The sequence below is a fragment of the Rhopilema esculentum genome, chromosome 17 (assembly GCF_057945365.1).
Source record: "Rhopilema esculentum isolate cy_ngs chromosome 17, ASM5794536v1, whole genome shotgun sequence".
NCBI lineage: Eukaryota > Metazoa > Cnidaria > Scyphozoa > Rhizostomeae > Rhizostomatidae > Rhopilema > Rhopilema esculentum.
The window spans coordinates 4333978-4361713 of NC_142831.1; the positions used below are offsets into that span (position 1 = coordinate 4333978).

The 27736-nt window shown below is 37.3% G+C and overlaps 2 protein-coding genes across 4 annotated transcripts; both read left to right on the forward strand.

The window, feature by feature from the left end:
- The first annotated feature begins 626 nt into the window (after window positions 1-626).
- On the forward strand, window positions 627-14799 carry LOC135681681 (uncharacterized). Of its 2 annotated transcripts, none has more exons than XM_065196257.2 (8): window positions 627-981; window positions 7615-7937; window positions 8608-8785; window positions 9599-9688; window positions 10169-10219; window positions 10483-11403; window positions 12415-12522; window positions 13424-14799. In XM_065196257.2, the coding sequence occupies exons 1-7, from the start codon at window positions 903-905 to the stop codon at window positions 12507-12509; spliced, it is 1737 nt and encodes a 578-aa protein (XP_065052329.2). In that variant the 5' UTR covers window positions 627-902; the 3' UTR covers window positions 12510-12522; window positions 13424-14799. The 2 variants fall into 2 exon arrangements, with proteins under 2 accessions (XP_065052329.2, XP_065052337.2); XM_065196265.2 differs by having other exon boundaries at window positions 12415-12518.
- Window positions 14800-16559: 1760 nt separating this feature from the next.
- Window positions 16560-27001, forward strand: LOC135681723 (NF-kappa-B inhibitor alpha). Of its 2 annotated transcripts, XM_065196318.2 has the most exons (7): window positions 16560-16903; window positions 18759-18861; window positions 19536-19746; window positions 20901-20989; window positions 24561-24776; window positions 25754-25830; window positions 26002-27001. In XM_065196318.2, exons 1-6 carry the CDS (start codon window positions 16689-16691, stop codon window positions 25787-25789), a joined length of 870 nt encoding a protein of 289 aa, XP_065052390.2. In that variant the 5' UTR covers window positions 16560-16688; the 3' UTR covers window positions 25790-25830; window positions 26002-27001. The 2 variants fall into 2 exon arrangements, with proteins under 2 accessions (XP_065052390.2, XP_065052398.2); XM_065196326.2 differs by having other exon boundaries at window positions 25588-27001.
- Window positions 27002-27736: the final 735 nt, after the last annotated feature.

Consider the following 27736-nt stretch of genomic DNA (forward strand, 5'->3'; position numbering starts at 1 on the left):
TTTAGCAATGTGTTGGTGCTTTCTCTGTGAATATTCATACTCTTGTCAGCAAATTAAGGCTGTCTCACTCACTTTGTTGGCAAATGAGGCCTGAACACCTCCTTAGAGCGAAAAGGCTAGCAATAGCACTGCTTACACCCTCTTAATTTAAGAACAAATTAAGAACAATCCAGCCTCAGATTTTCGAAAAAATTAAGAACAGTCAGCCTGAACTTAAATTTACTGGTTCTTATAAAAAAAGAGAGTGTATTCCAGGGCTTCTTGGTCTATTGATCCTATGACCCACCAAAGTTTTAGAATGGTCCCCAGATTTCTAGATTTCATTTTCCAGTCATATGTTATCTGTAAGCGATTTTATGACCAGCAAGAATTCACCATGAGCTTTTATATTTTATTGGTAGATTGCGTTTATAGCTTTAGACGTCGTTTAGGTTATCGATGTCGTTTCGTTGATGTCTCACTGTTTCCAGGGATGTTCCATTAAATGATCTTTTTATTGTATTGCCATGACCCTTAATTAAAACTTCAATCACTCAATGTCACGTCTCAATCGGCGTGTTTACTAGGATCAAATCACGCTCATGAATGTGCAATCAACCATTTGGTAAACATAAAAAACACCAGTAAGATAGATTCGCTGCAGACATTAGATAATTTCACCCCCTTAAACCTTATAATTATGAACTTGATCTTGAACTGAGTAAATTGATGCCAGACAATTTTTATTGGCGTTGCAAAGCTTTGAAGAAATTTAAAGATAGACAAGAACTCTTATCAGTTGCCTGTAAGTTTTAATTGTTAGTGGTTTTGCTTACAGCTGCCGTTGAGAACTCACAAACAAGTATTGCAAACATTCACAACAAGTTGAGGCTGTATTGAAACTGAGATAAACCAAGAAGAAAATGAAAGCTTCTCTCCTAATTTGTATTGTTGCTGTAAGCATATCGGCTTGTTTTGCCCGCCCTGGAAGACAAGACAAAGGTAACTACATATTTATGTTTTGAATACTTCAATTCATTGTCACACTTCTATTTTATGCGATCTTCTTGTACAATGATATAGAATACGGTGTTCTATAAAGACGTTCTAAGAAGACTAGGCAACTCTAAGTTAAACAAGTAAAACAGCTGTGATTCATGGTTTACTGTAGCCCACAACGGCCACGGCACAATCTGTTTTCACGGCACAGCTACATATTTCTACGGCGCATTTTCATAATTCTCACGGCACATTTTCCACACTCTCATAACGAGGCGTATAGCCCGATTAGTAAGGAAAACATAACTGAAAAGGAGCACCATGTTCTGAATGTGATTTGAAATAAACTTATCTTTGGATAATTAATTTAAGATAAATTTCACTTCGTCAAAGTGGGATCATAGACCTTAAATCTTGGCTGGTGTGGCCGGCCAGTCTGCACAGTGTGGCATGTGTACACCAGAGATAACTTTGTCCTACACGTTTCTTGAAGATGGTACTTATCTATGGCACATTCGGATAAAAACACTGCATCTCCGCCCATAGGCGTACGGGTTGAGTTCAGACAAGGGTGTATAAATCTCTTCAACGATGGCAACAAATATATCGATTATTTTGTCGAAATCTTTATTATGGACAAGAGTTGAATAATGGGGTATAGTTGAATAAAGCGCGATGTTAATGAGGGTTTGCTGTCCCATGGTGCTACGAAGATATGTTCTTATGTGCCTCAGTGAGCTAAATGACCGTTTTGCTGAACATGATGGTGATATATCTATACGTGGGAATAATCACAATGAAAGATATAAGAAAGTGTGCCGTAAAATATAAGAAGGTGTGCCGTCAGAAATATAAAAGTGTGCCGTCAGAAATATGAAAATATGCCGTCAGAGATATAGGACTGTGCCGTGGAAATGTATATGTGTGCCGTGTAAATATATAACTGTGCCGTGAAAAAAGATTGTGCCATGGCCGTTGTGGGCCACCGATTTACTGTTAGAAGGGTTATTTCTTGCGTAATGTATTTATCTTAACTATATGTTCCGATTTGAGACATCTCTGATAATTTAAATCACAAACAAGGTTTTTTCTTACACCGGCATGAAGAATCAGCCATTGTTTTCTGCAAATCAGAGCCACTGTTTTTAACTGATTTCCAAAATCATTTCCTTTAGTTTTTAGCAATATCAGCAATGAATTTGCCAAATATACCATCATTGCCAAAATTACTTGGAACACCCAACACTTTGCGCTGTGCTTTTCTATTTTTCATTTGTTTTCCCGAATACAACTACTTCCGTCCCCCTTTCCCCCCAAAACAATGTTGAATGTATAGAAAAACATCAAACAAGCCACAAGAAAAAACATACCCCTTTCTTTTTTCTTCAGTATATCAACATTGTTCTTAGGGGGGAGGGGGTGGCTGAATTTGCCTTTGAAAACTGACTTTAGTGTTCCAAGACTTTTGGCAGTGATAATAATAATAATAATAATAAATAATTTGTTTAAAGTTGGCGTACTAAATGAACGGTTGATAGCTATAAAGAAGCTAATTAAGGCCAACTATCTAATAAGAGTTAGTATGAAATAAAAATATATGATACAATATTAAAAAGGTTTAAGGTATAATGTTCTAAATAAAACCTAACCCAGCAATAAATTTTTTACACAATCTACAGTCGCATTCTATAGGGTGTGCTCTTAATTCTTTTTTAAAAGTTGCCAATGATTGGGACTCTCTTATACTGTGAGGTAGTGTTTGCCACAGTTTTTGACCTAAATATCTCACAGTTTCTATACCATAAGAAGTTGTCCTGGCTTTTGGAATGCAAAGATTATTTTTAGTTCGCAAATCATAATGTACATTTCTTGTTTCAAAAATCTCACTCATGAAACTAGGGTTCAGGTTATGTTTGGTTTTGTATATTTCTATCATCAAGTACTGTAGATTGCGTTGGTGAATTGATACTGCATTATCCAAAGTCAGCAATGCTTCGTAGTCAGCATGACTGTCTTTATAAACAATTCTGAGTGCTCTTTCGTGGATTTTATTTACTTTAGCATTCAGACATCTGTCATGGAACATCCAAATTAGGGGGCAGTAACTAAACTGAGCTTTTATGAAGCTGTTCATTAGGAGACGCAGTTTATCAGAACCCATAAATGGCGAAACTCTAGCAAGAGCATGCAGTTTTTGGCTGGCTCTTTTGCATAAATTTGAGACGTGACTTTTGAAATTAAGATTTTTATCTATTATCACCCCTAGCAGTTTTTCTTCAGAGCTTTCTTCAATAATGGCCTCACCGATTTTGATCTTAAAGTCATCTTGATTTGTTCCAAAAGTAAGAAGATGACATTTCCCTGCATTCAATTTCATAAAGTTTTCTGGAAACCATTTTGATAAAATAAGAGCATCAGTTTCTAGCCGTTCTAAAACTTTATCTAATTGACAGTCAGCTGCAAAAATCGTAGTATCATCAGCAAAGTTACATACTGCAGTATCAGTTACCATTAAGAATAAATCATTAATATATAAATTAAAGAGAAGAGGCCCAAGGACTGATCCTTGTGGTACACCTGCAAAGGTTTCTCGCCAAGTGCTGAATGAACCATTTAATTTTACCCTTTGTCTTCTACCGGACAGGTAATTATAAATCAATAATTGAGCATCTTTACAAAAACCATAGGCATTTAATTTCGCAATTAATAGCTCATGGTCTATGCAATCAAACGCTTTTGAGAGATCCATTAGCAAGGCACCAACCACCCCTTTTTTATCTAGGGAATTCTTGCAGATATCCATTAATCTCAACAGCGCATGCTGTGTGTTGAAACCTTTCCGAAAACCACATAAGTAGGGAACTAGGAACGTATCCGCGAAGTCGACCATCTGAGCATATAGAAGCCGTTCAAAGACCTTTGATAATGCGGATAGAACGGTGATAGGTCGATAGTTTCGTTTTTCTGTAGTTTTGTCACTTTTGAATAGTGGAGTTATGTCTCCTAATTGCCATGTCTCCTGTTTTAGAGGTACATGGTTATTCAGAACTTCTTCGACTACAGAATTAAAATTTTCATATTCAGAGTATGCTTCGCTGCTCTTAGCTAGATTGCTTCTAAGGTCACTGCGAAACTTTATAGGATCAAATTTACTGTAGTCTCGGTATGTCACAATCCTTGGACCTCTTTTTACAAAACCACTCTTTAACACTGTTAGTATCATTAGATGAAAATCAGACAATCCCACTTCTATTGTCGTAGTGTTTTGAAAACCAGAGGTTTTATTCGTTAGAAACATATCAATGGAAGAGGGATTGTCAGCAGATTTATAACAAGTGGGACTTTTTATTAGATTTTTTAATCCATAGATATCCATGAAATTGCTAATTTCATAATTTTTCTCTTCCGAATTTAAATCTCCAATAATGACGAAGTTTTCGTATCGAGGTGTAAGTTGGTCAAGCACTTTGCCCATCTCTGCGAAGAAAAATTTTTCACATTGAGAAGGGGGGCGGTAGGTACTGATCAATGCCCATTTTTTCTTGCCCACATTAATTTCAGTTAATACACATACAATTGAATTGGCGATGTTCACCAGTTTAATTTCATTTGCTGGAAGTTTTTCTCTGATATAAACCAGAATCCCACCACCGTTTGTATTTCTATCATAACGGAAGGGTTTTTTGAAACCATCAATTAAAAACTGATTAGTAGGAAAGGATTCGTCTAATTTGGTTTCAGAAACTGCGAGGATGTCAACATTTTTTGCAATCAGGGTTTTGAGATCCTCTATTTTGTTTCGGATTGAGTTTATATTTAGATGTGCCACAATTAGGCCTCTCTTGTTTTTGTTCCTAATAGTTGATAGATTGGCAAGGGGGTTAATATCTTCGGTATCAGAACTAGCAATTTCATTGGTATTTTGATTTTCTAAATTAGGACAAATGTACTTAGCTGTATGAGTCCCATCATCACGTCACTGAGCTTTGAGATATTTAATAAGGTTATTGGCAAGAAGGACTGTGCCCATTCTATTGAGGTGCAAAGCACTTCCATTTAGGTGCTTAGTTGTATCGATGTTTTGATGCTCGATGAGATCTAAACTATTTTCTCCGCACAGGGTTTTCAATTTTTCGTTTACAGTTTTTGCTTTTGTATTTAACGTTGAATCGTCACCTCGAGATATAATAGCTGATACAACAACTTCATTTGCTCCGTTTCTTAAATCAGCTGCCAGATCACAGATTTCAGATGCAATTTCATCAGCTGGCTTGTTTGTTCCCAGCGAGTTGGTCCCAACATGAAGAACGACAATGTCTGGGTTTTTTTTCATTGGTGGTTTTGAGTAATCTGCCATGTCTTCAACATTTGCTCCGCTGAAAGATTTGACATAGACATTCTGCCCATTTCGCAGAGATCCTTTCAATTTTCTCCCATCCAAGTGCTTAAGTATGGAGTCGCCAATAATAAGGATATTCTTCTTGTTCCTTTTGTTCTCCGCTCTGCTTTGGATTTTCTTTGTTGTCCTTCTCTCTTTTGCTGTTTGCACTTCGCTGGCTTCCGTACTGCGAGTTTGAGTATGGTTTTTGGATGTTTCCAAATCGCTTGACTCATCATCGCTTGACAGAAGGGCAAAGCGATTTTGCCACGCTAAGGGATTTCTGCTTGCAGATTTTGCAACGTCCTTTGATACTTGGGAATATGCAACTTTTGGTGTTTTATCTTTGTACCTGGGCCTTTGGGATATCTTGTCATGCCCATAAATATCTTTGGCTTGTTTTCTTTCAGTTTCTGCCTTCTTTGTCAGGCTCCTTGTTATTATTGGACTCACATGTGCTTCACTTTTTCCTGCCAATTTCTGTATTCCGCTGGGAGAAGGTCTCATTTCGTTGTCAAGACAGCTTTTGCTTCCATCAATTGTTTTGACTTCAAATCTAGGCCCTTCCAACAGACCTTCAATAATTTTCTGTTTGTCAAACAGCTGCTGCTCCAAAGAGATAATGCGGTCTTGAAGACATTTTAGCAACGCTTCCCTATCACTTTCAGAAGGGTCTATACTTGGTCTATTAGCAGTTTGGGCCTTTAATAGTAGAATTTCTCCATGTGAGAATCTTTTGAATTCCTCGAGTTCTGCTTGGATCCTCTTAAAGTCGCCGAAGTTTACATAACCCTTCGACTTTGGCCATTCAGAATCTCTTTCGGAGGTTGGGTTAAAATTTTCATTCTCAGTGTCTATATTTTCCTGGTCTTTGATACGATAGGAAACTTTGTTGTGGGACATGGTAGTGTATAATTTCCCCTCGTTTACCGCTTGATCCAAGATGGCGACTGTCTTTGTTTTGTCCCAACCATGTTTCGACAAGCAGAAGCTAGCGATTGAATCCATATGTCTTCCTTTGCTTGTACTCCTTAGAATTTCTGTAGCTTCCATAACAGTTTCAATGTCTGTTGCCATTTGAAATATGAGTGAATTTGCAATGAAAAGAGTATTTCTTAGAGCGCATAAAAGCCACGTCCTACCAGCTTCGTCCTCCGAACCGAAACCGAGTGAGTGATTGCATACTTGTTCGAACACTCCGAACCGAGTGATTGCATACTTGTTCGCATGACTTCTCCAAATAGTTTCTTGAAACTAACACTGTTTTCTTTTCTGTCAGAAAATCATTTCCTTTAAACAGCTCAAACAATATTACCCTTGCCATTGTAAAATTGAGTTTTTTAAAGCTGTCGCTTTGCAGCAAACTTTCATAGTAATGAATTGGTTGTGCTTTTAAGATTTTTGCAAAATTCAATCAACTTTTTAGAAAATTTGATTAAAGTTTGCAAATTCCAGCAACCGAATCAAGCAAATGAGAACATATTACCTTTCCTTTAAAGGTGATACCCCAAGATTTTAAGGTCAAGCAAAAGGTCATTCCCGAAATTAATGACCAAGCTTGATTTTACCAAAATCAATACCATAGAATTCATTTTCTACTAGAAAAAGGTACACCAAAAATGGCACCTCCCGTAAGTGGGGTTACCCCCCCCCCCCCTGGACCCAATCTCAAATATTTTTTTGATTTGGGAATCAATTATTTGAATACTAGCTTCCAACAATGATAATCCATTTAATGTCTTTAAGAAGATTCAGAACCCTGCCATGTCCCTTATATTCTGTATCTTAATCCAGCAAAATTCTTTCACGTGGATCGTAAAAATTCTTCCACGTGAATCGAATAAATTCTTCGTGCAATATAGGCGCCAGTGAATGTATTCGAGAAAACTTAGTGCAAGAATAAGACTACCATTAACATAGGCCAAGCTGAAATTCATCATTTTCTGCGCCAATAGACTACGTTTACTCAGTCAAAACTCGAGCACTCGTTGGTCATTTTGCGAAAATAGAAGGATTCGCCAATGGCAACAGAGTCGGGCTGTGATTTACTTTCTGTAATTTTTTCTGTCAAATTGGAACAAATTATTCTACGCAAACTCACATAGGGCAGGATTCGATTCGTGTAGAAAGAAGAATTCGCCACGTGGCAACCCAGCAAAAGTTATGTTATTATTTCCGTCCTCTTCGTGCAAGTTAACCCCCTCCTCTGTTGAATTATGCTCTTTAATACTAGAGGTGATTGAATTCCTTTTTTTTAGTGAGCGCCGAACTCCAGGCTGAGCCAACAAAAAATGCAGTTGGAAAAGACATTATCGTAACTGCAACTGCGACGATGGGCCAAAAGCCTAACCAAGGAGATAAGCGAACACCTACCGAAGCAAGCAAGCCAAAAAAGACAAAAACGAAGAAGAGGAAATCAATTAAGAAGAAAGAGTCTCACCCTCGTAAAGCTGTCGTACCTCCACGCAAAGCTGTCTTACTGCCTGGAAAATCGAAAGGAAAGAAACCTAAAAAGGAAGGGTTGAAATTTCAAAAGGTAAAGGAAGTAACTGGAACTCGATATGCAAGAAAAGCAAAGAAGGTAAACATTTCTGCTTTCATATTTCAAGTCTGGATTGAAGAATTTTATATCTCATTCTGACATATCACGAGTAAAGGGGAAATATCACAAGGCTCTTGTAGAAACTTCATCCAAAACAGGGACCAAGTGAGAGGGGGCTTGAGACGACTCCCTCTCCCGCAATTTTTAGCGATGTGTTGTTGAAAGCTGGCAGCCTAACGTTTCTACTATATGGTCCCTCCACTCTTTAATTCAAGATACTGCTCTTGTTGATCACTTTGTCAATAATATTAACTTGTTTCTTATTGGAAAAGTTTTGCAATCCTTTTGGTTGCTTCGATCTGATCACTTGAATGAGACAAATGTCTGGACCTTCAAAGTAATAGATCGTGTTGTTAGAAGCGCTTTGAGGCGACTGATGAAAATCATCATTAGCTGCCTTCTATTCAGGATTGTACAGGATTCAGTCGTTTACACGGTACCGTTACATTACACGATACGATACACGATTTCTATACGGGTAAGATTTTTCGTTTCGTACCATATTCATTGGCATATACGAGTAGATGGAAAGGCATTGCGATCGTACCGCATTGATTGAAATTCAGTATCGTGTAAACGAAGCCTTATTTTGTATGCATAATGTCTTGTTGTGCGATCTTAATCATGTTAGATATGTTGTCTTTTTTAGCAATTAGCTAGGCCAATAAGGAGTCCATTGCGCTTGTTTCAAAGTACATCCGACTTGTCAAGTAACTCGATCTCTGATGAGGTGACAGCAAGCAAGAAGTCTGCTCTAGAGGAAGAGATGAGTGACGATCCTGATGCTAGCCCTACTGAGAGCGCCAGTCTGGATGAATCTGATAAAGGTTCTCTGCAGTTACCTCTTTAACAAAGTATTTAAGATTTGGGCATGAAAGTAATCTAATTATATTCCCCCTTCAAAAAGAGTAAACTTTCTTCTACCTATGTTTTATATCCTTCATGAAGAAGTTCTGAATGCAATTTTCTGTATCATCCTTTTTACTTCGTTTCTTTTCCTGTTAAACCAGCATCTCTAAGGTGACCATTATGAAAATAAAGTCAGCTTGACCTTTTGATGCTATCCTTGCCACTGAAATTAAGGGTGTTTTTCTTTGTTTTTTAATTTATATTACTGTATTTTAAACTTTTTAACTTTCATTACCTGTTAGTAAAATGATTGGGGCGAATTAAACATACATAAATAGCAAGACACGCCCTGCATTTCTCTCAGACACCCCTCTCCTCCAATTGAACTTTCATTCCAATGACACCGCAAACCATAACAATGAAAATATAGCTCATCGAATCATGATATAAGAGACTGCATGAGTGTATTTGCATTAGAAACTGTGTAAGCAAGGATTATAGATTTACAGTATTTTTCACCAAAAAGGTGTCAACATGTCTGAGTGTGATTCTCTTTCCCTGTATAAACAACACAAAAGTTATCTCATCTGCAGACTTTCAATGATTCTTATTCATGTTACGTATTCGCATGTTCTGCTTCAGGAATAGGCCATAGATGAACCTAGTAGCTTCCAAACTGTTTTTCGTTCTTGATGCTTTTGTTCACTCTTCGTCACTTTTATCTTACCTTTAAAACCATACTGGCTAATTTTGACCTTGATGTTTGTAATTATTTCAATTATTTGTTGTAGAAGATAAAAACGATGCTTTTGGAGATGCTGCACCGACCGATTCAGCACCCCTTGATGAAAATGAAAAAGGAGCAGCCAAGGATGGAGATGGTAAGATTCATGGATTTAAGTTTAATTGTGATTTTAGCATTCTTGAAATCTTCGTGCTTGCTTCAGCCTGCACAGTGGTGGTGCAAGATAAGAAAGGAGGCGCTTGAGCCTCTTTTACGTAGGAAAATCTGGACTGGAGGAAAATCTCTTGATTTTAAAACTAAGCTGATATCAAACTATCTGCTTGCTTGCTTGCTTGCTTGCTTGCTTGCTTGCTTGCTTGCTTGCTTGCTTGCTTGCTTGCTTGCTTGCTTGCTTGCTTGCTTGCAAGCAAGCAAGCAAACATGATGCGAGACATCACCATATGAAGACATGGAAACTTTTCTTTCTCATTCAGATTTCTCATGCAGTTTCAACCCCGCCCAAGATTCACCCTAAGATTCAGGGCTCTTTCTTATTGCTCTGCAACTACGGTAGTTTTTGACAACTTGCCAAAGTTAGACAGGTTTTTAACAAATGTTTTTTTCGAATGCATTTCAGAAAAATCTGATAGCAAGAAGGATGGCGAAAAGGATTCTACAAATTTCTCAGGTAAATGGATTGATTGAAATTGCTATTGGAGTTGCAGTATCTTTTAGTTATGTACAGCCTCTTTCATGCTTCTGCATGTTGATTAGGATTTCCTAGTTAATTGGAATATGCAATGTAGCTACAATTGTCTGTATACATGCAGCAAATATTATGTAATAGTCTCTCTTGTCAGTTTAAGAATGCTAAAGAAATTCTAAAAAGTTTGCTCTGGGCTCATTTAAGAACTACACGACTTCATGACTTAACATAATAAATTCTTTTAGAAGAGGAAAATAAAGGAAAAGATAACGACGAGAGCGACAAGAAGAAAGTCGAAGAAAATAAAGACAGTAAAGATGATGATAAAACGAAGAGTGATTCTAAGGAAACCAAAGGAGACGATACAAAAAGTGCAGAGAAAACAAGCGATTCAGGGGAAAAAGACAATGAATCTAAAGAAAAGGAAAGTACTGCAGAAAACAGAGAGCCAGCTGATGGAGCAGCTCCCGTAATGACAACTCTTTGTCCATCAACAGTAGCCCCCACTACAGTAGCAACTACCCCAGGTGGAACGACAGCAGTGAAGCCTACAGACAAACCAACGACCAAAGAAAAAAAGAAAGCAACGACTAAGGCCACTGAAAAACCAACAACAAAGCCAAAAAACAAGTTGAACAAGGATAAGAAAGAGGATAAGGTGAAGACATTCCAGTCTGGTGTCGATGATGCCGCGTTAAACACGGGGTTTACCGCGGAAACGCTTACGTCAGAATCAGTTCATGGTTTGACTAAACAGGATGAAGAAAAAGTAAATTCAGATACAAATGCTATGACTAATGACACTACCAGCAATGGTGACCAGTCTGCATTAACTGCCGATACTGGGGATGGCCAAAACGGGGCCGAAGATTCCCCAACTGAAACTGTGACTGGAAATGACAGCGGAAGTGAAACAGCTGGTGATTCCGTGGATAGTGAAACAGCAGGGTCGGAAGGAGACAATACAGGTGGGGATGCCACTGTTGATAATGGTGCTGGAGATAGCAATCAAGAAAAAACCAGCGACGAAGCAAATGCTGAAGATACTGGGCCAGGAGAAAATGCGGAAATGGATAACATGGGTGATGGAGAGAACACAAGTGATATGTCAGAAGGTGAAGATATCAATGCTCTAAATGGGGATGACACTGCAGAAGACGAAAATGGTGAGCGTTGGTCTTGTCATTTAACAACAACATTGCAAATATTATTCGTATGTAACCAAGAGTTTTTGATAAGTTGAGAAACAGTTCATGAAGAAGGCAGCAACTATTACAGCTAGTCTCTCAACAGCATTTCTATTTTCTTGTTAAATGCTGTCCTTCTGATCTACACCTTATGAATGATGGTGCTTCATAAGGATCTATCCTGTCTCCTATTTTATTTGTTCTTTACCACATCGACGCTATGCTTTAGCAGACAATGCTCTGTATTCATGATTAAGAAATTTCGAACGAGTCTTGCTATTCCTTGCCTTGACGATTCATGGGAATGGAATCGTTCTCAGAAAAAGGACTCTATTCCCTACGTTTTCAGCACTATCAAAAGAAAAGAAATCAAACAGATCCTCTATGAATGCCGCACTTAACTCGCTAAGTACTTATCGTTTTCTTAAGCATTCCCTTTCAAGTACTTCTTCAGTTGAGCATCTTCTCTAGTACTCTTTTCTTTTATTAATTGACAATAACTGGTCGATTCAAATCTTCTCCAACTTCATTTCAGCATGAGCTAAATAAACCTTCATCATTGGTTAGGAGACAAATAAACTGGATCTATTGATTGATTGCTCACCTGATTGTTCGATTGCCTGTTAGCTTGATTGCTTGGTTTCTTGCTATGTTGCTTGATTGGCTCAATCATCAGTTGAAGGCAATCTGTCTCGTTGTGGATTGGTTAACGAGAACAATACCTGGAACAATAGCCTGAACACAATTCCAGCGCTCCGCCATATTTTTTTACAATGCGATAAATTAAAGGGGGACTGGAAACAATAAAAAATCCCTTTGTTCTTATAATCAATCAAGGTCGTGACAGATTGCCTTTAAACTGTCTCCCAAAACAGTGCGAGATAGATGGTTAGATTTTAATGAGAGCAAAAAATATTATAAATAGTTGCTGTATCAATTAAACTAAATTTTGTATGTGGTTTGGACAATAATTCTTTCATATATTTGTAGCAACGCCTACGGATTCAACATTCTTAGATGACGCAACTTTGGGTGACGATACGGGTGCAAATAGTGACAGCGCAGCAAAGAAGAGTGAAGTCTGAAGCCATAGAGTAGGTTTGTGTTTCTAGCTTCTGTTGTTTTCAAAGGCAAAAGCGTATCTGCAAAGAGGTACTGTGGCACATCAACCCAAATTTTAGAAAAATGCTGCTTTATTCTGTAAATATCTGTGTAAACAGCCTACAATTTTGTCTTTCAGTCCATATAATCTTTTTATGATTTGGGTTGAACGGACAATGAGGCTTTTCAGTTTCTCAAAGTGGTTTTTAAATTCTTCTATGGTTTAAACCATTGTGTTTATTCAGACGTTTATAGGAATTAATCAACTTGCTAGATACTCTTGGATGGACATCTTTCAATTTTATCAGTTTCATTTATCTCTAATGCACACTTCATAAAATATTTAAAGTTATCAATTTTGTGTATTTACTTTATATAAATAGCATAAGATGTGATTGATACTGATCTATTTTTCACCATTTTCACCGTGGTCTGCTAGCAAGAACCGATTCCGATGTTCAGATTGACTTGGATCTTTTTAGATAGGGGTTCTTATTCCAAAATGCCAACCGTTATGTTTTCAACTCACTAGGTTTTTATAGCAAAAAATCCTTCAAAACCTTTCTGCCGTCGGTGTACCTTCCTGAAAATGACAGACAGTGCAAATGAGTTTTATTTCAACTAAAAGGCCTTTCAGAAATTTTAATTTTTATAAAACGTACAGAAATTTTATAGCATAATCTCTTTTAAATCTCCAGAAAAAGGGTCTTATTGAAAAACTGGCTAATTTCTTCAACCTTAAAGCTTAAAATTGGCATGGTAAAAATTTCCTCGAATCGATGTTCCCCTCCATATTTTCATATTTTACAAAACCTTTGCATTGTTTTAAGACTAGGACGTTGATTTTTCAATGTATATTATTTGCAATATATGCTATTCTTTGCTATCTTAATTGCAGCTAAGCATGTCAGACCAACATTCATGGAACACACAATGACAGATGTGCCGATACTGACATGATGATAAGAAACTACCCTCAGATATGTTGATACTGATGTTCTGCTAACACAGTCCTGTGATTTATAAAGTTGCAACTTCACTAACATAAATGCAATTAAACTTAATGTTTGCTCTGTGCGCAGAAGTGTTGTTTGCCCAACTTGAATTTTAATTGATGTTTCTTACCACTTTCTCTAATGTGAATTTAGAAAAGTAGCCAGGGTGGCGTTGAAGCAGTGCATAAAAGGCAGCGCCGTCTCAAGAAAAGTTCAGTCATTAACATTCTGGCTTTCATTAGCGAAAGCAACTTATTGATTAACATGTAAAAGTTGTTAGGCCTATCCTTGTATGCTATGATAAAAATGGGGAAAGCCTCTTTAACGTACCTGTATCCTTATGTCTATACTTCCGAAAAGATTTCTTCTCTCTGCGTAGTAAATGTTACATTTATCATCATTTTTCTATCGTAGTGCAATTTATGTAATTAAAGAAAATCGGTCCCCTCCCCCCCTCCAATAGCTCATAATTTTTTCTCCGCAATGAAGGCCCCTTTGGTTTCATGAGCTATTTTTACTGCCTGGAGAATCAAACTCGCTTATTTGAGCTTACCTACGTTTACCAACCTCTTTACATGGGTCTACCTGCCTTTACCAAGTTAGCTTGTTGGAGTTTACAAGAGTTTGCCAAACTCGCTTACTTGCGTTTATTATGTTCGCTTATTTGAGTTCACAAGAGTTTACAGAGGTTGTTCACTCAAGTTTGCTTGAGTTTACAAAACTCTCTTGCTTAAGTTTACTTTTAGTTTACCAAGCATGCTTACTTGAGTTTACCTTCAGTTTAATAAGTCCACTAAATAAAGTTTACCTGCGTTTACCAAGCTGGCTTACTTAAGTTTACCAAGTTCGTTTACTTAAGTTTCCCTGCGTTTACAAAGCTGGCTTACTTAAGTTTACCAAGTTCATTTACTCAAGTTTCCCTGCGTTTACCAACCTGGCTTACTTAAGTTTTCTCCGAGGTTACTAAGCTCGCTTACATGAGTTTATCAGAGCTTGCAAAAGCTCGCATAGCTTGGCCCTGGCAAAATGCTACGTGGGTTATGATGGGTAAAACGTCAAGTGTCGCACTGTTTATAGTGCAACACTTTTTTTCGATGCATTTTATTATCATTTATCAATGGATTTTTCACTTGTTCTAATAAACATCATATTTAGAATCTTAAAAAGAACTAAATACGATGGATCTATGTTTTGTTAAAATAATTGTAAAGGTATATTGGAAAGCTAAAAATAATTATTTGGTATTTAAATAAAGTATATAAGCTGCCTTCTTAGTAAAGCGTGTTTTTTCTCCTGTTTTTATTTTAAGCAGTAATTTGATTTGTCTTTTGACATCAATGTACTCAAGTATAAAATCTAAGCCTTGAATATCTAGAGTAAAGATGAGTTTGGCGTCACAAACATTATATTTTAAGAGTATTGGTTTTGTTTACTACATAAGCTAAAAGAACATCATTAAAAACTGCTAAGTATGCAAAACAATTAAATTTTTGAAAAATCAGGTGAGATTTGGCAAATGAAAGATTTGGTCAGAGATCAACCTGTAAACAGAGGTTAAATGGGGAAAGGGATTGTGCTCATGTTGTCATATCTCAGTCAATCCGAAACACATTTAACTGAGATAGTTCATAGTGGTCTCAGGTTATGGGATACACATTTAGAAATTCTAAGAATGGATTCTCGTGACGTCATCACTTAAAAACTCTGCTCTGAAAGCTACGACCGGGCCAACCTGTTGAAACACATCTAAACATACCTTAGCTGGATGTATCATATATGAAAGATCGTTATCTAACTCCAAAGAACTTGTGGTCTTCTATTCGATTATCCACTCTTTTACTAAGCACAGCAACAACAAAAACTTTTATTTGTACAAACCGTCCTTCGGCATGTAAAATATTGCATTGAAATTTATTATTGATTGGCAATTAAAATATTGTTCAGCTGAGATGATATTTTTGAAAATAGGGTTTTGTGGTTCTAGCAATTTTTACGCTCTTCTGTCGAATAATTTTGGTACATGATATGAGGCAATAACACTTTCTTTTATAAGAAACTCTACATAGGAAACCTACCAAAAGTTTCCATTTAGTAATAAAGCAAATTTTTGGAAGAAATCATGCCCTATACTATTAAAAAGGCCACAATAAGTATGCTTGTACTTCTTCAGAGCAAAAAATCCTTCAAAACCTGTCTGCCGTCGGTGTCCCTTCCAGAAAATGACAGACAGTGCAAATGAGTTTTATTTCAACTAAAGCCCTGGCCAAATGAGCCAACATTTCGCCCAACATTTCGCCCAACATTTAACCCAACATCTTTCCCAACAATGTTGGGAGTTGTTAGGAAGGCTGGCCAAACGATCCAACAATTCACCCAACATTTAGCACAACTGTTTTTGGGATACTCGGATTGAGTCTAAGACAACCTAAGCCTGCCATCCCTGATCTTGAAAGCAACGCTTTTCTTATCCCCAAAGCTCTATTCATTTCCTCTACGGTCTCTTCGTACTCATCTTTACTCACTAAATCTCTTTCTTCTTACTCTTCCATTACCCAATATTCTTCAGTCGTCCCAATCAAATCTACGCTCTTCTTCTTACAATTTTGATCTCTGCTTCACAAACTCAAACTTGGCGCGCAGCGCTATAAATTAAGTTTGAAGCCAACAAATGTTGGGCAACCTGGCCAAACGAGCCAACAACGCCAAACAGCACCTTGAACAGTAGGGATTATTTTAATTACTATCCAACAGCCGCCAACATTTTTGACCAGTTTCAAATCGATCCAACAATTCAGCCAACATATTTTCCAACAATGTTGGGTTACCCAACATGGTGACCAAATGACCCAACATTTGACCCAACATGCGAAAAGAGCGTGTTGGCTGAAATGTTGGGTGAAATGTTGGCTCGTTTGGCCGGGGCTTAAAAAACCTTTCAGAAGTTTTGAGTTTATAAAACCTACAGAAATTTTCAGTACCGCATTTTAATTTATGCGTAATTATTATGCGTAATCCCTAGTAAATTTCAAGCCTCGCTTTGAGACCAACTCTTGAAGAAGTTTCAGTATTCCTCGAAGGAACATATCGATTTCTTAATTATTAGTTCCTTTCTCGATAATTTCAACTCTCTGTATTATGACTTGAAAGCAGGGTTTATTCGTTAACAAAATGGCGACGAGGCCTCGCTCAACTTCAAGTGCCGATAAGGAATATACTGATTCAGGATTCACAGAAGATTGCGATGGCCAAATTGCAAATGTATTTGCTTTGGAAGAAAGACACCGTCAGAGTTTCACGAACGGACGACCCGAGTATTCAAGATCGGCTTCTTGCGACACCAATATCTTAGACCAACTTAAAAGTCAAGACGAAGACGGTGATAGGTAAGAATTATTTAACTTCTAGGTTTCTTTCCTAACTGTATGCCTTTAGTGCTCGTGTCCCGCGACTTCTCAGAAGAAAATATTTGTTGCTAGCCAGGATAAATTGGATATGTTTTGGCATGTCCCAAAGATGTAGAGTTAAGAGGGGCTCGGGGAGGCCCAGGGGGGCTCGTGGTGCTGATTCCCTCTGTAAATGCTAAAAAATGGCCCTTTTCTCACTTTTTGCTATTGTTTTAGCGAGGGCCGGTATGCCCGAAATATTCTTCTCAAAATGTGGTGCGTCAGAGGAGAAGCATTTTGAAGAATGTTGATATTTCGCCTTTTAACATAATTTGTCTCAAATTTAAAGCCAACTTATCCGTTTTAATAAAGATTTACAGGTTTCAAAACAATACAGATCTGCAATGCTTGCTGCAAAAGCTGAACTCAAACAAAAATGGTGCGTGACTAGACATTGTAAAATTCCAGGACCACTTTGGGGCATGAATGGGCTGAATAAATCACATACCTATATATCTTTGAACCCAGATGCATCATGGAAATTCAACAAAAATCTTAAACCTTTAATGAGGATGCATATTCATGCAGCAATGTAGTCTTAGAGTGGGAGGGGCTTGGTTTGTACGTCTTTCTATAGCATGCTTCCTATTGTTTTTGAGACATTTTTGCTTGAGGCATATTTTTGCAAGAAACCAAATAGGTCTTTTCAAAACATTCTACCACTTACATTGTTATACATTTACAGAACACTTCAAAAAATTGTTTCATCAAAATATAAATGCTGTCTGTAAAAGCCAAAAATATAACTTACTGGTTCAATCTATTACATTAAATGGGTACAAGATATACAAGCCAAGTCTCTACAAAGACACATCAAGCACCCAAGTAGTCTGCAAAAAAGAGGTAATATCTGCCAATTACAAGTGTGTGCCTCAATAAATTCTTCTGAGGCCATAGCTCTCAACTCTTCCTGTTGTTTCAACCAGTTGTTTGAATCTGCACTTAAGATGCATCAAAATTTTCCACATACTGGATGTTCCGCTACCATAGTTGAAGAATGCAAACTGATACTAGGCTACTGGTTAAAATAAGCTATAATCTGTTTTTCCTGATTGATAATGAGGAGTCAACAGGCACATAAATACAGAGGGTTGTGTGGGATGTCACTTCCCAATCTTTGAAATTCTTTGAATTATTGCAAATTTTGGAGTAATCAGAAATTCTAAGACACTATGCTCAGATTAATTTCACAGAAGAATAATTCCAGAGAATAATTTTGCAAAACACATATGCTAAGATTTTTCCCTAAGGAATTGACAGAACAGTATAATTTTATAGTTCTGCAAGTAAACCTTATTGCAATTTTGGAACAAAACCGTTGGCTTATTCATCGGTTTTAAATTTAATGTCTTTGACCCTCCAAAGATATTCATCAGTTTACATCCCTGAGAGTCAAGCAATTTCTCCAAATGCAAATACTAACCAGCTATTGGTCATATTGACTGTTAGTCACCTGAGATTCAAAATCTCTGTATGACTTGACTGAAAAATTACTTGACTCCCTTCTAAGGAAGATTCAAAAGTGATGAGATAAGTCTTGCAAGAATGATAACTTTGTTTTTGGGACATGATTGAATAAGACACAACTCTATTTTTAGTATTTTGAACAAATGCTACCATTTTAAATTTCTTTAATACACATTAAAACTCATTTAAGGTGTAAACCAGGCTTGGAATAGATTTCAAACTTAGTTGTTCATATAATTTGTGTGATGCACTGAAATATACCTTTATCCATATTATGCATTAAACCATTCCCTGGCATCTCTTATATTTGGTTATCTTGTTTTTTTAGTTTCCTTCATATTGCCATTCAAAATGGTTATCAAGATACTGCTTTGAAAATTATCAATGTTGCATCCAAAGATACTCTTGAAATAAAAAACAATTTTGGCTTGGTAAGGGCATGGTTTTTGTTCAATACTGTTTTGTGTATTCTTGAATTTTCACAGTTTTTTATATCAAGCTGTGTTGAAGCAATATCAAATTTTCTCAATGTCTGTTTTCTCAAAGTCTTTTTTCTCAAAATGAGAAATATTCTCAAACTGACAACAGTGTAAAAGAAGCTGTTGAAGCATCAATTTAAGACACTCGATTTATTTGAGCCACTTTTCGTGTATTTTGATTATTTTTCTTTGTCCTGGTATTTTTACTGTTTCTCTCTTGGGTACACTCTAACAATACCATCTAGCTTGATGAAACAAATTTGTCTAACTTTTGTTGCTTGTCCTAGCATCCAAAGGTAGTTTTTAGGACACTGAGAAGCAATGCTTATTGAGCAGTGTCCTGGTCCTTCCTCTCGATGTGACCACACCTTGTGATTCCTATGCCTGGAATTACAAAGAGCTGGCGTCTCTCCCCACTCTGGATGAAAGTTGGGTCATGCCAGGGACTCAAACCACAGACCCTTGGGTCTGTAGTCGGTGCCTCTAACAACTGAGCCATCATGTTTGGACAGCAGAGATAAAGAATCTGATGTTTTAAAAAGAATTTGATTGCTTCATATTCATGCATGGTTTATTTTCCACATTGCCTTATTTGATTGGGATTTTTTTGCCTTTGTCCTTCACAGACACCGTTGATTCAAGCCATCAAAATGGAGTCCTATTTTGTGGTAGAAAGCCTATTAGCCAAAGGTGTAAATACAGATTCTCTTGATTATCAAGCTTGTAATAATTTATTGCACATTTGTGCAGAGTCAGGTGGCTACCAAATGCTTGAAATATTTGAAAGAATTGACAAAGAAGCATTGACTGTATTAGCAAATGCAAGAAATGGAAGAGGTTTGTCTTGCTTTGTTACATAAACCTGCACTACATATTATCATTAACCTTGTAAAGAAATTAATAATCTAATGTATAATAAGAAGCTTCCATTTCTATCAATAGGATGTGGTATGGAGCTAGAAGGGTGTGTGTGTGCAAGTAACCCCCCTACCCCTCCCTCGTGGATTTGCTGCTAGGAGAGAACAAGGGATCCTCATACAAAGGTCTCAAGAGCAATAGCAAAACTACAGGAGCTTTACTTTTTGGCATTCACAATTGGGACTGACCCCAAGCCCTCCAAGTCTATAACCCTGTAGCTCAAGCATATAATCTACCTCGTATTTACAGCTAACTACATGCTCCTAAATGACAAACTTAAAAACACCCACCGTCAACGATAAAATATTTTGGGGAATCTTTTGAAAAATGCTCAGAAAGAACTATATTGCACCTACTCTCTTCCTATTCATTGATTTTCCACATAATTTCGTTTTATTGATTCAAACCAAAACTTATGGAAAAGTCTTTTCAATTTCTTCCCTTACAAAAAGGTTGGGTTATGCTTTTTAAGATGAAATTAGCTCTCACATGGACTGGTCCTTTTTCCTAGAAAAACAATTTTTTAGAGCAGACAGGTAACCAATTTTAAAATGCGAAATTTTTGAAAGATATTCAGTGTTAAAGCACGTCACTTACCAATTCAGCAGCTTCCTACCAAGTGTCCAGTCTCAAACATTCGAGAAATGAGGGGCAATAAAAGGTGCAATAGAATAGAAATAAATAAAAAGAGCATTATCATCAGGGGAATAGCTAGCGTGACACCCCCCCCCCAATTTTCATGATTTTGTTGGAAAATTTGTAGTTGGTGTATGAATTCCATGGTTTTTCAGCAAAATCGTCTATCAGTAGGTGAAATAGCACCAAAATTTTTCATCATCTTTGTCTTCGTTGGTAAAACTTTTTACTAATAACACCCACCCCCACCCCTTGTCTGGAAGGTCAAGCTATGCCACTGAATATAATTAATTAGATCTCATCTACTTAGGAATGTAAACTTAACAGGTGTGGTACCTTGACTGCTGGTGCTGATAGTGTAGATGATGAGGATTCTTTTTTCATCAGAAGAAAATTGTTGTGTTTTTACATAGAACATAGAAAAGTATTTTTTTCAGGTCAAACACCTTTCCACATTGCTGTAACTGGGAAAGACATGTACTCATGCACTGTTCTCTTCAGATTTGGAGCTGATATTGATGCAAAGGTAAGTTTGTTGTTTTTGAAGGATATGCCATTTACTTTGTTGTTCTTGTTCAAGGTTCTTTAACACAATTGTACTTAGAGGAAGGAAGAAAAAAATCTAAAAGATTCTGAAGAATGTTTAAAATAATTCAAAACATTATAAATTAAATAGTATTATTCATTCTATATATTGTTTTAAACTATGTATGCATTATTTTGGCTCTGGCCAACAGTTACGCAAAATGAACTCTGGTTGACAGTTGTTCTAACCTTACCCTTTTGACCAACTTTCTCTGTAGGTCCTTTAAAAGAGGCACTAAGGGGTGATGACCTGAGAAGCAAGCTAGCTAAGCTCTGTTTCTAAAAATTAATTTGATATTATTTATGATCTTTTTCAGGTATTTAAGTAATTTGATGAAAGGTTTTTGCTTAGAACTGTGGCAGCCCTAAATGAGCCTCCTAGATGTAATCCCCTAAATGAGCTCAGTTTTATTTTCTGAGTTTGATTTTCAACTTTCGGTTGCTCCATAAGGAAATTAAACATTTTTAGACACTCAAGCACAAATTAAGTATCTCTGAATTTACAATTACAGAATCTCTCAAGCTTGTTAAGAAGACCTTTTTTATTGGAAGTATTTTACAGGTACACCTTTCATCAAAGCACAATTTTCACGTTTTTGTAATCAGAGGTGGCGCCAGAAATCTTCCGACATAGGGGCTGCAGCTTCCGAAAATAACCCAAAATTTCTTCTGATGGGGGGCTGGATGCTTCCGACGGAGGGGCTGTAGCCCCCCTAGCCCTCCCCTTGCGCCACCACTGTTCGTAATCATGAATATTGTTCAGAAATAGAAGAAACTCGAATTTTTTTTGAAATTCATATCCTAACTATAATTCCTTGATTAATTTTCTATTATTTCCCGCTTGAAGTGTCAGCTTAAAAGTTTCCATTTCTTGTAACAGCTTTTTGAATTTTATTTAGTTAAAAAAACGGCCATTTTTAGCGAAGGGTGCAATATTTCCGGACATAGCTCCTTATGAATGTATGATGAAATTTTCATACATTTGGGAAAGAAAGTGTTGCTTGATTTTTCTCAACAACGTATTTCGAATGGCATATCCTTGATGCTTTGATAAATTGTGATCCAAAAATGGTCAGTGTTCCATGGGCTCTGACGCAGCATAGAAAATGAGGGGGGCCGGGTCAAGGGAAAATTTAGCAATCATAACAAAAGATTTTTAAAAAAGCCATTTTGTTTTGCAAAAAAAGTGGGGGGGGGGCATGCCCTGTGTTCATTTCCTTCCTGCATCAAACACACTTTTCTCTCCGTCTATACTCTCGCCGTCGATAATACTACAGACTACGCCCATCTTCTTGTCAAAATCAATCCATACACAAACCACCATACTTATATACTTACACATTATAAAAAAGCTTATGAATATTGTCTGGCATCTTTCTTGAGTCGGTAGCTACTTAGGGTTATCAATTTAGAATGGCCCTTTTTCAAACTTCTCAGCGGCATTTCTACGGGGAGCCAGGGGTGCCACGCCACCCGCCCCCCACCAGAAATTTTCTTTCCCCCTTGTTTGGCCCCCAGTTTTTTGAAAGTTTTTATTGAAAATTAAATGTTTTCTTCGAAAGTTGCTCAATCGTTTTTTGACTTTGTTAGGGTTGCTCTCTTAATTTTGCTCAGTGCAATCTTTATTGCATTTAATTAACAAGCTAAAGGCCCTGATAAGCATTTTCGTTTGTAACCGAGGTGAAAATTAATGAAATTTTGGTTCCTTTCTGTAGTTACCAAGAAGAATTCATTCTTGACAATCATTTAAATTCTATAATTGTTATATAGTATCACGGAGATATACCTTTTTGGAGTGGGGTGCGCAGGGTAAGCCCAAATCAAGATTCTCTACATCCCATTGAAAACCTTTTCGTTCTGGAACCCAGCTCAGGGAAATACCAATACCATCCCAGTATACCTTGGCAATCTACTATTGGTTATCGAAATTCTATGATTTGAAATTCTGTGTAACAGAATGATTTGCTTGATCTCATGGAGGTTGGTTATAAGACATAACTACTATGGAAAAATTTTACCAGTCAACTTTACAAAGCTATTAGCTTTTCATTTTTAGAAGTATAGTTCTTCTGTTGAAATTCTAATGTCCATGACGCATTATCGTTGAACAGATAAAACTCAAGGGGGGACGGCCCAGAGTTACCTTTAGTTAAATAACAAAGGGTCCCTCACCTTTAGGGGCCCCAAGCACCTATTTGTCTTTGTTTTTTTCTAGGGTACGAAGCTGCTCGTTACGCCACTAATAAAATTATTTGGCATAATGATAACAGCCTTGATAGAGCTGTACCAAGGACATACCTTTCTAGGGGGTGCTAAAAATTAGTGCCTTGTAGCTAATTTTGAGCCGCCACGCGTCCACGCCATTGCTTTACATTATACTAGTTCGCAAAGTAATGGCTAGCGTTGGCCCCTCTAACAGAAAGTTCCCCCCCCCCTTATTTTTAAGGCTAGATTCGCCACTGCTTCTTCTTCCCTTCAACCGTGATGGCAGCATTCACTGAATCAAAAAAGAAATCTTAGCATAGCATGCCCTCCAACTTAAAAGTCCCTCAACACGGCACACCCTTTAACTTGAACACGATCTCGTCGGATATTTCCCGTTAACTTACTTTAGAGATGAGGTAATTCCCCAGTTTTGTTTTTCTCGGGGTCAGGTTCTTGTGACTATGGTATTACTGATGATATGATAACGAGAACAATGCATAATTCGAAACCACAAGCTGACAGAACAGAAGGACTTTCTGGTCGCCATTCATGCTCTGAAGGTTTTTCCCCTTGTAATCGGATAACGAAGAGACCTGATGACCGACCTGTAGAAAGAGATCGATTTACATGCAAACTTTGCTGCTGTAAGCAAGCTATTGTATTCAGTGTTAGAGGGAGGGTTAGTTATCGTTGGCGAAGTAGATAGTTTTTGATAGCCTCTCTGTCTCTTGAGAAAGAGAGGGGGAAATTTTCAGAACGTCGACTATTTTGTAACCAAAACAACAGGTCATAATATTCGTCTCAAAAACCCCCTTGACATTGCAAAAGCCAGAACTACCTATAATGGTATCAGATCATTAAGTTTTCAAGGGCCTAAAATCTGGAATTCACTCTCAGAATCAATAAAGACAGCACAAAATACTAGACAATTTAAGAATTTGATCAAAACTTTGGAGGGGGTTGCTAGTTTTTACGTATATTTGCCAAGTGTATTGCCAAGTGTATTACGTATATTTGCCATTTTAGACACTTTTCTCAATGATTAATGATTCTGCTACCCTGGTTATCAGACTCACTCTATAAAGAATAAGAGAAAATGTTTTAGAGAGTGAGCCTGGTAACCAGGCTAGAATTTCGCAAAAGCAAATGGTTTTTAAAATTTCTTCATGTGGTGTCTCGATTTGTACTACGTGAGAGAAACTCCTAGAGAAGACTGAATTGCACCACACGTTAGCTTTTTTGTATTACGTAATCTTGACTTATTTTTTCATCAAGAAAATATTTTAGTTACTTCATTGTTATTCTAGGACGGTCGAGCTGGCTACACTGGTCTGCATTTGGCAGTTTTAACTGAAGATAGTGACTTTGTAAAAGACTTTATCTCCCGATTTCAACCAGAATTGGGCATTGAATCTTATTCCGGTTACACACCTTATGGGTTGGCCCAACAAAACGACCTGGAGGATATTCAGACTGTCCTTTTGCAGGCTGGGGCAAGCGAAGACGTTGGTTCAGTTGATGATGTATGATACAAGAAATTTTATCTGTCCAACTGTGTGTATAAATACATATAGTCAAAATATTCTAGTTTTTAGTGATGCTTTTGATTGAATTTGGCCTTGTCTGGAAGGTTATGAGGAAGAACATGAGGCCAAGTTTAAAGACTGGAAAAAATTTTCGCCTTAGCAACTCCTGGGAAGATTCTAGCGAGAAAAATATTTGTTAGCATAGAGTCATGAATATGTTTTTAATGTAATGTCAAATGTCAAATGGATGTAGTTTTGATTCACAATAATTCAACGTCTGAATGTGCATCACTGTCAGTGGCGTAGCGGAGGCATTTAGGGCCCTACGGAAAGCCTGAGACAAGACTCCAACTTATTCCAATGGTTATTTCTTATGGAATTTCTAATGGAGGGCGTGTCGGGTGCTCCTTTTGCAAGCTCTTTCATGCATCCGATAATGCTAGCCAGTTCAAATGATAATGGAGACGTCAGTCCCAGTTACTTCTAGAAATGTTTCTTCAAAATTATTTAGTATATGTCAAAACAGCTATATAGTGCATCAAACGTTTATTTTTGTATGTATTGATTAGCTATATAAGTGACGCTCTAAGTACAGATACTTCAAAATGCATCGTTATATATATAATCTATCTAAATTATATATTTAATGGCTTAGAATGAATCTTTGGGAGAAAATCTTCCACCTTGTCGTGGTCTTCATCAGATGGAGTTTTACATTGGTAAATACATATGTATAAGTTTAATTTATGTCGAGATATCTTCAAGCACCAATTTTGATTTTAGATATTTTTATTTGACTCTATTTTAGGAGATGGTGATTTAAAAATGGATTATGGAGTGGTCCCCTTTTTGGGGCATCTATATATGAAGTACTTCCAGAAACCTTGCCGCCCATTCCATCCCTCCTCCGTCTCTTTTTGCTCCCTTTTCGAATGCATGTATATTTTGTTGACTATAACCTTCCCCTGTTACAGGAATATGCTATATGTTATTTGCCAACGATTAGATGAAGGAAAATGTATCAGGGAGGCTACAGGGCTATTCGCTGAAGGTTAGAGGAGATTCTTTGCATCTGTTAATTAACGATTTCATGCTCTTATATGTTCATTCACTGTAAAAATCCTATCAGAAACAATTTCGAAAACCTATATAGATGTTCCCTCAATTCTTTGCTACACCCTGTATGTGACCTTGTGATTCAAAAGAATGTTTCCCTTCGCAGCTCTGAGCATGCCTCTCTTAGAATGGATATCTTGTATGGATGCTGCTTGTGGCAAATGATTATCTACCGAAAAAGCCAAGCGGAAGAGCTCCTCCGCTTCTCAAGAGGCGTAGCTAGCGTGGGGGGGGGGGGGGGGGTTGTAAGAGGTGTAACATCCCCAATTCTTCATGAATTCGTCCGTAAATCTTCAGTTTGTCTACAATATCTTTAGTTTGTCGGTAAATTCATCTATCAGTAGGTGAAATAGTACCTAAATTCTTCTCAATCTGTGTCTTCGTCAGTAAATTTTTCTATTCATGACCCTCTACCCCCCTAGTCTGGAATGTCAAGTGAGGCCACTGCTTGCTCCACTCCTATCTCCTATTTTTGCGATCGAATTTATGTGGCTCTGGTACCCAGGCTAATTATTAGCCTTTATGTTAAATGTAAACTAAACGGCTGAACTTAAATTTTCTCATATAGCATCTACACTGGCGTCTGTTTTGACTTTAAAGTATTTAACCATTATTATTTAGAGTAAGTGGAAAATCCTTAGGAACAATTTGTTCTTAGTTCTATTTTATAGCTGCTCCCAGTAGATGTGCATGCAAAGGCTCTGTGGGACCAGTGATCGGGGTGGTGCGAAAACGATAGAAATTTTGATATAATTGCTCACGAAAGTGACAAATTGCTCGAAGAGAGTTAAAGATCGATAATTCTGTTGAAATTCTTATGACCAAATTTTCCCCCTGAAATGAATTGAATTTCTGAAAGAGGAGCCCGTTTGTAGGTGAATGATATCATAAATCCAAAGCAGAAACTCGAGAGAGGCAAAAATAACTTGCAGCTACCCCCTCGCCAAATTACGTCACCATAGTCCCAGGTCACGTGTTTATGCGTCATATTTTACTCTCGTTTGTCAAGGAACATATTGAAATAATTGATTATGGTATGTTTTCTCATGTTAATGTGGTTGGATTAAGATGTGATAAAATTTTCATTATTGGAAGTACAAAAATGATGTGGAGTGTTTTTGCTGCCTCTTAGTCTCTTGACTGAAGGTAGTTTTATGAATCTTTGAAAATAGAACCTGCTTTATAACAAATTGGTATAAAAGCAGTTCTTGAGCTTTTTTCAGGAGTCTGAACCCACATCTTTGGGTGCAGAAACAGAAATAGTGTCAGGAGAGGATGCCTAAATTGTTTCAAAATGACAATTTAGATTTTTGATTTTATATAAAGGTGCATTGTAAATAGGGTCTGAATAAGAGGATATTCAACCGTTTGTAATGTCTGCATCCTGGCTAGTTCTTGGTATGAACGCATCTTTCTCACTCAAAATGGGTTTCAAAAAAAGGCCAAGAAGACCAGATACTTCCTCTTCGAAAGGTTTTTCTTCTGAAAGAATCTGGTGCCTGCGTAGCCTATACACGTCGGTGTTCTACGTTGGTGATGAAACCTCTTTTCAAAAGAGCCTGATTTTACCCTTTGCACTAAACCCAAAAACGATACAGACACAACCAAGGGCCGCGGAACATATTCTGAGGGGACTACCTCATTTTAGGAGTATTAAACATGCTCAAAACCAAAAGCAAGGCATCTTTTGTATGGTTTTTAGTAGATTAAGAAAATAATTTGGAAGGCTAAAGCCCCCATAGCCCCCATTTCTGCGGTTCCTGGACACAACGAAAGTCATATGAAATGCACATCCGAGACAACTAGAAACAAAAGTAGACCTGATCGAACATTAAGAGACA

Bases quoted from the DNA above. Each gene is read 5' to 3' on its own strand.
- LOC135681681 (XM_065196257.2), top strand. From the start codon at position 903: ATGAAAGCTTCTCTCCTAATTTGTATTGTTGCTGTAAGCATATCGGCT. The intron at 982-7,614 runs GTAACTACATAT...CCTTTTTTTTAG, and splicing joins CCCTGGAAGACAAGACAAAG to TGAGCGCCGAACTCCAGGCT. The intron at 9,689-10,168 runs GTAAGATTCATG...AATGCATTTCAG, and splicing joins AGCAGCCAAGGATGGAGATG to AAAAATCTGATAGCAAGAAG.
- LOC135681723 (XM_065196318.2), top strand. From the start codon at position 16,689: ATGGCGACGAGGCCTCGCTCAACTTCAAGTGCCGATAAGGAATATACT. The intron at 16,904-18,758 runs GTAAGAATTATT...TTGTTTTTTTAG, and splicing joins CAAGACGAAGACGGTGATAG to TTTCCTTCATATTGCCATTC. The intron at 20,990-24,560 runs GTAAGTTTGTTG...TTGTTATTCTAG, and splicing joins GAGCTGATATTGATGCAAAG to GACGGTCGAGCTGGCTACAC.